The 12,518-nt window shown below is 34.4% G+C and overlaps 1 protein-coding gene across 4 annotated transcripts in view; it reads right to left on the bottom strand.

The window, feature by feature from the left end:
• The window catches only part of LOC106622153 (uncharacterized), a 737,325-nt gene that overhangs the window by 693,659 nt on the left and 31,148 nt on the right, over positions 1-12,518 (bottom strand). For all 4 annotated transcript variants that reach the window (XM_070112913.1, XM_070112916.1, XM_070112915.1 and 1 more), the window contains exon 3: positions 4,270-4,910. In XM_070112913.1, coding sequence (XP_069969014.1) covers positions 4,270-4,910 — 641 coding nt within the window. The remainder of the gene's footprint in view (positions 1-4,269; positions 4,911-12,518) is intronic.

Genomic DNA, 12,518 nt, shown 5'->3' with positions numbered 1-12,518 from the left:
TCGATTTACAATTCAAGAAACTTTTTAAAGAAAATATTCAATATTCCTCTGATTTATGTATACAGTAAGCCCCGGTTAAGTATCACTCCTCCAATCCCTCTTATCTGCCGGTGTCTTGCTGCATCTCACTTTTTTTTTCTTAATTTTTTAAAGAAAACGGTAATTTTTTTTTAAATACATAGAAATAATTTTTTTTGGTACCTCTCGCTTAAGTACCACAATCGCTTATGTACTACAAAGCGCAAAAAATCTTCATCTTTGGTTTTGGCACTTAACCGGGATTGACTGTATTTGTCACACAGTAAGTACGTTCGAATTTTTTGTACACACATTGACTTGGCACTTGCCCATATGCGATGTATGTTTGTAAGAGTGTGTATGGCACATCTCGGATTTTCTACCAACAAAACAATGTTGTGAGGCTTTGTCGTCGCGTCAGTTCTTCGACAGATTGACTCTTTGACATAAAAGCAAAAAATGTGTCAACGGAGATTTCACATGAAGTAATGAGTGTACATATCTACATAAAAATACATACAAATGTGTAAACGACATAATATTATATATGTATGTCCTGTTACATATGTTTACACATGCATTTGAAAAGAAAAATTGAAGCATGAATGTGAAATACCGACGGCAAAACACAATTCTGTACTTTTATGACTCCATAATGGTGTCAAGTACAATTAATGAATTATTTTAAGAAATATATCAAAATACTTTAATAGTAATAATTTAAAAGTATTTTGATATATTTCTCATAATAAAGTAAAAATTAATTAACATAAAATAATTTAAAAAATAATAAATAATAGTTCAATAAAAGGGAATATATTTCAAATGGCATATCAATATGCCCAGTTTTGCTCACATATTATATTCTCTTCTATATTCGTCGGTTGGTTATGTTAAGAGAGCGTATGTGTACAGATTCACCGCTGTTATAAAAGCGAAAAATGTTATTTGTTTCTCGTGCATCTGTGGTGAACTCCTTGATAAATTCCTACAAATTGTTCGCTGTCGAACCTGCACCTTCTCATTGTTTTAAGTTCTCTGCCCAGACATTATCGGGTAAACCACACAATCATGTTTGTTTGCATTCAATAGAAAATAAGATTACATTTAACAAATATTGTATTTCATAAGAAAATAGAAAAACAAAGAAATATATTAAGAAAATTGTAATCACTTTAGTAGTTATATAAGCAAAACATAATTTGAAAAAAAAAACAGAATAAAATATAATGTCACAGAAGTAACATCGTCGGCATTTTTATTTTTCCTCCGCTCGAACCAAAACTCGTGCGTGATCATAATTATTTTTAGAATAGATATACTAATGTTTTATTACTTTGAAGTTTAATTTATGTGGTAAGTTGTGGATTGCAACAGTGTTTTGTTGAACATTGCCTTGAGGCACTCTTGTGCATTAAAGCCTACATGTGTGTGCCACTTTTTTTCCTCACTTGGTAAAATGTTTTGATTTGATTTCAGAATTCGGTACTGCAACGTTTTAAATTATCTAATTTAAGCGACGAAGAATAAGAGAAACTGTTTGACAAAATCGAATTGTGTGAAAAGTCGAGATATGAATTCAGTAAAAATGAAAAATCCAATCACAATTCAGGGTAGATGTTGATGACATTCACCATTATAACGGGGGCTTGATATACATGTCTATATATCGGTATCCAATTTTGAGGAGCTACTGAGGTAAACATGCATTTGCACCAATTAGGAATTGTATAACCCGAACAAAATAAAAAACCATAAAGCAATATTTATCATTACGTGATAAACGAGCGAAAAATGGTCAACCAGGCAACTTTGTTTCGTATTAGAAACTTTGGTGACGAATTGAACAAACAATTTGCTGTTGTACCAAAACAAGCTTGCCTTTACGTCGATGAACAAATGTGAAGGACAAAATTTAAGCATCTCTTTCGGCAATACATGCCAAATAAGCCTCACAAATAAGGTATTTAACTATTTGTATGACTATTTGTCATTTTGTCTGGCAACCCAGAGCTAATGTTGTTCTCCGTATGTTCGACACGGTAAACAATTTTGTTCACCACATTATTTATTATACCCTAAACCGGGTATATTAAGTTTGCCTCGAAGTTTGTAACACCCAGAAGGAAACGTCGGGGACCCTATAAAATATATACATAAATGATCAGCATGATGAGCTGATGATGATTTAGCCATGTCCGTCTGTCTGTATTTATACAACCTAGTCCCTCACTTTTTAAGTAATCGATCTGAATATTTGCACCTGTCTTTTTCGCACTAAGAAGCTACGGAACAATCAAAATCAAGTACTTGTATGGGATACCATTTTATTTGATGCAATATCTTCACGAAACTTCGCATGAGTTAATTTTTAATCCAACAATGTAATCTCCGAAGAAATTGTTTAGATCGGATCACTATAGCATATAGCTGCCATACAAACTGAACGATCGGAATTAAGTGCTTGCATGGAAAACTCTTTCATTTGACGAAGTATCTTCCCGAAATGACATGGATGATTATTTAAGGCAATAATCTAATCTCCGATAAAATTGTATAGATTGAATGACTATAGCATATAGCTGCCATATTAACTGAATGATCGGAATAAAGTGCTTGCATGGAAAACTTTGTTACTTGACGAGGTATCTTGACGAAATTAGGCACAGATCACTCTATCATATAGCTGTTTTTGGAACAGAATATATGGGATCCGCATATGGGGTACAAATAAGGAACGTCTTAAAGAAAAACAACAAGGCCGTTCGATTGTCATCCACATATGTAGCAGCCAAGCCATTTATAAACGAAATTTTAAATGATAAGATCGCAAAGATACCACGTTACGATAGGAAATCAAAACAGTATCTTCAAGTTGGTTGCCCCAAAATTATACGATATATAACTGTCATATGGGTGACGTCGATTTAATGTACAGGCTCATGTACCGTTACCATATAAGAGCAAAAACCAGGGATAAATACGGTTATTTTACCATTTGATTGATATGCCAGCAACAAACGCATATTTATGGTACAGAAGTATTCAACGGTATAAAATGAATGACTCTAACGCACTTTTAGAAACGAATGACGGGAAGACATCGCTGCAGGCCTGGTAGCCTATAAAGCAAAGCAGTCATTTGGCCGGCTAAGTGAAACACTCACAGCAAGATTCCAATAATACGTCATAAATTGGCTGCAAAACTGTTCACATTGTTGCAGATATCCGACATGATAACATCGGTCAATATCCTGTCTTGCAAGATAGGAATGGTGGCAAAAAATGGTGCATGCACTGCAAAAAATCACAAACGCAATGTTTTTGTTTTTGATTTAAAAAAAAATTCATTTATGCTGTTCGAACCATAAATTTGTTCTTTTAATTATCATTATGAAAATAAATAAAATGTTTTTAATTTTCGTATGAATTTGTAATTAATCTGAATTCTTTTCAATAAAGCTCAGTAATATGAAGTGCCTAAAAATTTACTATGTTTTTACCGCGAAAGCCCCAAGGCACTGATTTTTATACTCAAACTTACCAAAAAAAAAAAATTATTTTTAGAATCCGCTTGCTCATTATTTTAGAAACCAGCATTAGAGGGTTAATAGTATTATTACATTGCGGATTGAATGGTATTTCAAATGATTCTTTAGATAACCTATTTGAGCAATTAATTGCACAGGAAACATATTTATATAGTTAAGCTTGGTTAACTTAATAAGATTCTGATCAATTGGTTGTAAGGCTGCTGTCGCATTTGGTGATAATAATAATACAACTATATATTTTCACCGTCACTTTGAAGTTTCTGAATTGGTACATGAACGTACCAGTTATCAATAAACAAAATATCCTTGGGGGGAAAATATTTTTTCTTGAGAAAAGCAAAGCAACTGTAGATTGAAACTATTTTTTTAATACCGAATTTGTCTCATTAATAAATATCTAATGTAAATTTCTGTTAATAGAATTTCTTTAGGTGATCCACTTGAATTTGATATAGATACATGTATTCCTTAGTTTTAATCTTTAGGCTTTATTATTTTTCTGTAAGTAATTGTTTCGAGAATATACATCCAACTATGATATTTGGATGAATGTTTAAGTTAGGAAGAAAAACTCTTTTGAATAGTAATTATAACCCAAAACCGCAGATGCTACTACTTTTGTCAAATAAGAATCAATTATTCACTGAACTATCATCATTAGTTCCGTATATAATTTTTACCATAAAATATTACTTACATATCGATTCAATTTCTCTGAGCTTATGTAGTAATCATTACCTCCACTGTCAAAAATTTTTGGACGTTGACGGTGTTTAGAAAATCTCAGTTTGTTAGCATTTTTATAGCCCTTACGTGAACCTAGACTGACCGATGATTTTAGCGTTGAATGTTGATTGTGAATTAAATGTTTTATTGCATCTACACTTTTATCTGAACCACCGTAAGGACCTCCCCAGTACATTTTTGGCTGAGCTAAAATAAAATCTGTAGATTCAGATTTACCGCTATTGCTTTTCCATATATCAACCTGTCGTTTGGCTTCAACAATATCTTTTAATTTTTGGTCGTTACGCTCATTAGATTTGTTTTCATGAATTATTAAAGCTTTTGGGAAAATAGCTTCCGTTTTAAAATTTTCTCGAATTCGTTTGTTTTCCAAAGTGGTTTTATTTAATTGTTCCACAAGTTGACTTTTTACGCCTACACTTGAGAACGGCAACATATTATTTCCGTTACCTTTACTTGGACTGAAACTACAACTGCTTTTCGCGTGAAAATTGCTTAAGGATTCATCATGCGCGGATACTGTTGCTAAACTATACATATTTTTTGGTTCAGCTTCTTCTCCTTCCAAAATTGAAGACATACTTCTTGGGCCTGCAATTTATTTTAGGAATATTTTAAAGAACCGTACATCCATTTACTTTGATATTTTTGGTGTTAATTGTAATTGATATATGCCAACCATTTAGTTTCACAACCATATCTTGCTTCATATACAAACTATTTGCTTAACAAGTAAAAAAGGGCTAAGATCGTGTTTAAGCGAACATTTTATACTATCGCAATGATCAAAGCCGGGGAAATATCTTCAGTATGTAGGCAAAACTTTATATTAAGGAAAGTTGTGATAGAACATTCATTCGTGAATGGATTACAAGCATGTTCGGTATCTTATTAAATTGTATTATAGGTCGTAGGCTCATTTTTTGCTTCATATTCGGGAAATTGGTACTAAAATCAACCTAGTTAACTTAAATGAGATATGTATTTGTAACTCAACCGAAAAGTTTAAAGTTAATAGATTGACTATATGAGAAAACATCAACCAGTGAAAGGGAAATCAAAATATTAGGAAATTTGGTTTAGAGCACGGTCTAGATCGATTTAATTCATAGTATATTTTCAACCATATTATGTTTATGAAAACATTGATATATCACATATATTGACCAAAATAAACGGTTTAAAGTCAGTTAAAAAGTCGGACATTTGGTCTAGAGAAAGTATTTACCTGATTTTATCCATTTTTGGCATTACGACATATTATTTCTATAAAACGATAGTTTCTCACTTTCACAAAAATACCTCACAGATTGACCGATATTTTCGGTAAAAAATCAGCACTAGCTTTTTAGGTCCACATACCCATATTCGGTATCTGAAAACTTGAAAAGTTATAGTTTATTTTTGCTTATTTTTTGACGTGAGATGCAAAATTTTATTTTGATATCATTATTGGATTTCGATTTATGTAATGTAAAAATTTTAATAAAATCAAGCGAATAATTTTTCTTAAAAATAACGTAAAAATTTAGTTTAGCCCAGAATCTGACTAAAATTGCTCTAGATCTTGGTCTAACTCTCATATCCCTAATATGCTGATCTCCCATCCTCTGGTTGATGTTTCTGTTATACCCAATATATTAAACTAACTGTACTTTGCGCACGTTGCTACACGACAAACTAAAATAAATTTGAAGGAAATACATTACATAATTATTCAATTCGTTTTGTACCATTAAAAAAATGTCATTGATAATAAAAAAAATTAATTTTTTTTTAATTTTTCTGATCGCCCCCAAACTTTACACGATCACTCGCTGTGCCATCCTCAAGATCATCCAAAGGTTTTATTCGAATCGGTAGACCCGTTTCGGAGTTTATATAGAACATACATACAAAATTTCTCTTTTACATATGTACTTGTATGTAGGTATATAGGTTTTGCCCCATTGATTTAGGTTTAGATCACATATATGTATTTTATTTGCTTAATTTTAATATACGAGTGAGTAGTTCGGAAAAGCAAAATGTAGTATTAAAACTATGAGAGTCTGCGACCTATAATATACAAAAGTTAATAAGATACCAAATTTGAGTACAACCAATTCGCCTTCTTAAAATAATGCAATTTGAATTTTTATACTCTCACAACATGTTGCTACAGACTATTACAATTTTATTCGCCTAACGATTGTTTGTATAACCTCAAACTAATCGAGATAGATATAGGTTGTGTATATGTATTATATATAAATGATCAGATTGACAAGACGAACTGAAATCCAAGTGAAACTTTGTATAGGTATATGATATGAGTTTAACCGGACTATTGCCACGTCCATAAAATGTCATTGATCGAAATTTTATAAAGTGCCATAACGAAGCCGCAAATTAAGATAATACAATCGCGTTAAAGAGAAGCTACTGTGGTGTGACATTTTTTTAAAACTGGGCATTGACCCTCCACCTAATTGGTTTAATGTACAAATATTCCACACTACTTTACCTATATCAATCAAATTTGCTCACATGAAATCGGATAGTAACCATGCTCCCTATAGAACGATTTTGTTGAAAAGTCCTAAATGCACGATAAATCAATATCTAAACCCGTCAGAGTCATTAAGTTTTACACCCAGGATGTTACAAGATGGTACAATTTCAACCGAATTCGGTTCATAACATTCTCCTGACATTTCTATATTATAGTGTGAAAACTAACCAAATCGGATAAAAACTACGAATACTTCCCATGTAATAAAATTAATGTAATTTATATAGCTTAATACCCTTCACAAATACAAAAGAACTTAATTTTGATCGATAAGCTTGTATGCCAGCTATATGCTATAGTGTCTCTATTGCTTAAGACAATAACCCATCCCAAATTTCGTGAAGATATCTCATAAACTAAAAAAGTTTTCCATACAAGCACTTGGTTCCGATCGTTCGGCTATATGCGATATCGGCCGTTCCGACAAATGAGCAGCTTCTTGGGGAGAAAAGGACGTGTCCAAAATTTTAGATCGATATCTTAAAACTGAAGGACTTGTTCGCGTTTATACAGACATACGGACATGGCTAAATCGACTCAGCTCGTCATGCTGATCATGTATCTTCTTTCTAGGTATTACAAACTTTGTGTCAAACTTAATATACCCGAGTATAAAAATTGTCAAAACCGGTTCAAGCTCCCAGATACCGAATATGTGGACCCCTGTGGAAAAAGCTAACTATTACCGAAAATATCGCTCAACCTGTGAAATATAATACTAAAACGGAGAAAATATAATATTTTCTTGGTAATAGTATGCCTGTCTGTCTAAATGGGGTCGACGGAAAGTGGTGTTACACCTCATATACGTAATATAAAGATTTTCGAACTTCTAACTTCGAACTTTCGGCTGACATTATATCGATCAATATGTGAATTATCTTAACAAAATTTTCAGAGAATCTCATTTCAATAACAGTGTATCTTGACCTAGCTCTTATATAACCAATATAAGGGTTTTTAAATATTCGGTCAGGTGAGAAGTTTCATACCTGCTATATTGTTCAATATAAGGTATCTTAATGAAATATGTTGTAATGCCAATACTGGATAGAATAGGTGAATACTATATTTATTTCCCATATGTAGATCTAATAAAAGATTTTTAAACTTTCGGTTGCCTTTATACCGTATATATTGGTCTACATCTTAGATATCATAGCAAAAACAAGCGTAAACAAAGCGAAAAATTTAGTAAAATTGAGGATACAACTAACCTCCAAATTAAGCGCCTGTTATATGATTTCGGATAAACGGTAATTTGTGGGCGCGGCAATGGACCGCTTCCGTCCAACTACAATACCAACCAACATTGGGTGCCAAGGAACACACGCACAAAGTATCATCAATATATCTTAATTTTTACTCTAGTTTTCGCTTGCACAAACGGACGGGAGGACGGACCGACAGACTGTCACCCGGATCTCATATCGTCTCGTCATTCCGATCTTTTATATATATATAACACCATATTTAGCCAGAGAACTTAAAACAATGAGAAGGTGCAGGTTCGACAGCGAACAATTTGTAGGAATTTATCAAGGAGTTCACCACAGATGCACGAGAAACAAATAACATTTTTCGCTTTTATAACAGCGGTGAATCTGTACACATACGCTCTCTTAACATAACCAACCGACGAATATTGAAGAGAATATAATATGTGAGCAAAACTGGGCATATTGATATGCCATTTGAAATATATTCCCTTTTATTGAACTATTATTTATTATTTTTTAAATTATTTTATGTTAATTCATTTTTACTTTATTATGAGAAATATATCAAAATACTTTTAAATTATTACTAATAAAGTATTTTGATATATTTTTTACTTTTAAATTATTACTAATAAAGTATTTTGATATATTTCTTAAAATAATTAATTAATTGTACTTGACACCATTATGGAGTCATAAAAGTACAGAATTGTGTTTATATAAACATGTATTCAATACTAATTTCAGTTGATTTTCCTATAGAAATTTGACTGGCTTAGAAGCAAATGTGCAACAGGACATACATACATATATTATGTCGTTTACACATTTGTATGTATTTTTATGTAGATATGTACACTCATTACTTCATGTGAAATCTCCGTTGACACATTTTTTGCTTTTATGTCAAAGAGTCAATCTGTCGAAGAACTGACGCGACGACAAAGCGTCACAACATTGTGTTGTTGGTAGAAAATCCGAGATGTGCCATACACACTCTTACAAACATACATCGCATATGGGCAAGTGCAAAGTCAATGTGTGTACAAAAAAATCGAACGTACTTACATAAATTCTTTGACAAATACAGTCAATCCCGGTTAAGTGCCAAAACCAAAGATGCAGATTTTTTGTGCTTTGTAGTACATAAGCGATTGTGGTACTTAAGCGAGTGGTACCAAAAAAAATTATTTCTATGTATTTAAAAAAAAATTACCGTTTTCTTTAAAAAATTAAGAAAAAAAAAGTGAGATGCAGCAAGACACCGGCAGATAAGAGGGATTGGAGGAGTGATACTTAACCGGGGTTTACTGTATACATAAATCAGAGGAATATTGAATATTTTCTTTAAAAAGTTTCTTGAATTGTAAATCGACAAATTTACTATGTTGTCACTTTTATTCTAAAATATTTTAATACTCATATTTGAGGGGTTGTCACTTTTCCCTTCTAGAGGGAATATCAGAAATTTGTTCAATTTATGATTTTTAGCTTTTGCCATCGTCGCGAAAAGACGCTTGTAGGCAAACGCATGCTCGGGGAGATGTGTAAGGCGTTTGCTTTTATGAATGAAACGACTTAGCTTATTGCTTGTGCGCCAGCGTTCATGAATGAAAATGTTGTTGGTGTGTGATTTACTACAAATTTAGGATTTGGCTACCATATTGATTTTTGGTGCTCATGCTATTTGAGACAGTTGTTGTTTTTGTACAACAATGTTTGTATTCTGCCTATTGGCTGACGTACTTACATTTGTACGCTTAAATGTATGTAGATTTGTGTATGCATTACTTATTTTGCGCGGTCGTACGCATATTTGTACATACATACTTACATATAGAGCAGTGCGCTTACATGTTTTCATTGATAATTGATAATATATTATTACAAGTATATTATATAATATAACATATTGATGTACATATGTACATACATAAATTATGAATTTTGTAACAACTGAAATTAGAAAATTATGAAAATAGTAAAATATCATTTCTTGCATAATCTTTCACATTTTATCAATGTAGCATTTGTGCAAAAAAATCATATTTTATCAATTTTTCATCATAAAAATCGTTTATATGGCAAAAAATAATCATGCATATGTGAAGTGGCATTTGTATTTTTTGTTTTCTCATTCATTTCATTTCATTTTTCTCTTTATGTTGGGAGATACGTAATTTGTCAGAGAAGGTTGTTAGAAATTCTCATTTCTGTTAAATAACAGCAAATGCTACAGAAAATGGTGAACTCCTTGATCTTAATTTTTCAGCCAACCAATCGTGCATCATACAAAATTCAATTTGCACCTTCTCGTTGTTCTAAGTTCTCTGGTATTGGTGTGTGGTGTTTTCAGGAGTGGATGGTATTGTTGTGGTGTGTTGGAGTGTAGCAGTGTTGCTTGTGAAGTGGTGTGTGGTGTACAGGGATGTTCGCTGGGAAGGCTTATAGCTCATTTAGCCATTCCGGCCCCTTAGGCGAATGTTTAGCCTAGGAGTCGTTGCAGCTGTTGCAGCGTTGCTAAGTCCCGTAGAGCGGCGATATTGTGGCCTAAAGTGCCGATGCATCATCGGTGCTTCGTTTCGGTGACTCCTTAGTCGGGACGCAGGAGGGGCTGCTGGTCGTCGGTGCTGTATCGCCCGAGTTGATGGTGGTTGTCTACTTAGAGGGCGGCAGCGCGGGGCAAGCGACCGACTGATGTCACATCTCGGGTTGCGATGGATCAACGTATGATGCAGCCTGCCGCATATTTGGCACAGATTGACGGACGTCCACTCCTTAGTATTATGTGCCGCTGTCAAGCAATTGAGACAATGCAGAGAGCCTGGGCAATTTGCTGGCGTTGTATCGGTTGCATGCCCCTAAAAATGTTGCAAAAATGTTGTAGTCGGTGAGGGTGGTTGTAAGTTGTAAGATATACCTAAGTTCATAGGCATTCTACAACTCTTTGTAGCATGAAGGGGTTGTCATATTGATCGACGCGTTAGTTTATATAATTATATATACGGATTGTTTTCGAGTTTACGAGTATTTGTCTTTTCGTTTTTTTGTCGATTTATTGAAACAGTTATGAATTACGTTTTCGGGAAAGCACAGCTTCACGAGCGGTCTGGTCAGCGTTCCGCTTTGGGTACGGAGATCAACGACTCTTATATGACCGTCGGAGCCGTAAGGTAGCTTTTCTATGCGACCAAGCCGCCATTCGGTAGGGGGTAGACAATCATAATGAATAATGACACAATCTCCAAGCTTTGGCGCTTGTTTAGAAGTCTTCCAACGATATCTTCTATGGAGGTCCTTTATGTACTCTTCTTTCCATCGGCGGCGGAAATCGTGATGGAGAATTTTAATTCTTTCCCAGCGATTTAATAAGGACAACGACTCCACACCTGGCTCAGGTATGGCCAGAATGGGTGTTCCTTTGAAAAAGTGCCCTGGAGTTAAGGCTGTGAAATCTGAGGGATCTTGCGAGAGGGTGGGGAGAGGCTGTGAATTGAGAACGGCTTCAATTCGAATTGATAATGTAGTGAATTCTTCGTAATTGAATTTGTAATTTCCAGCTACTTTTTAAGTGGGTTTTGAACCTTTTTACAGCTGATTCCCATAAACCACCCATACGAGGAGCGCTTGGGGGGATAAACTGCCAATTAATGCCTTGCGGTGTGTACTTTTGTACGATCTCAAGTGAGTTTTGGAGGATAAAGTCCACAAATTGTTTTTCGGTGGCTCTTTGAGCGCCGATAAAGGTTTTACCATTGTCGCTCATTATCTTCGATGGAAAACCGCGTTGTCCGACGAAGCGAGCAAATGCCGCAAGGAAAGCCTCCTTTGTCCGATTAGTACAAAACTCAAGGTGTACTGCTTTTGTCGTAAAACAGACAAAGACAGCCACATAGCTTTTCATCAGAGTGGGAGACCTTAACATGGACGCCTTTATTTGAAAAGGCCCAGCAAAATCGACACCTGTGGTATAGAAAGGCAGAGCAAAGTTGCAGCGTTCCGGGGGAAGTGCAGCCATAATCTGTGTTCGCATCTTTTGCTTATGCGTGGTGCAGATTTTGCACCAGAAAATGCACTCTTTATTTGGGGCATATGTTGCATGAGACGATGTTCGGCATGAAGCATTAATATGTGGATATAACTGATGAGCAATGTGGGAAGTCGAGACTTCTCTGGTACAATTATGGGATGGCGTTCGTTATACGTTAGGCTTGAATTGGGGAGCCGACCATTCACACGAAGAAGACCTTTCGTGTCGAGGAATGGGTTTAGAACTAAGAGTGAACTTCTCTTATCAATAGGTTTTGATTCTCTCAATAGTGATATATCGCGGCGCGTAGCGCGCTTGAGTATATGCGATAAGAGCGACCTTTGCCTGTTGTAAGGTTAGGTGCGTCACTGTATCGCATTGGGAGTTTGCTGTTT

This window comes from Bactrocera oleae, chromosome 2 (genome assembly GCF_042242935.1).
Source record: "Bactrocera oleae isolate idBacOlea1 chromosome 2, idBacOlea1, whole genome shotgun sequence".
NCBI classification, from domain to species: domain Eukaryota; kingdom Metazoa; phylum Arthropoda; class Insecta; order Diptera; family Tephritidae; genus Bactrocera; species Bactrocera oleae.
Note: the sequence above shows the minus strand (reverse complement) of the source record. Positions and strands in the feature narration are given on the sequence as shown.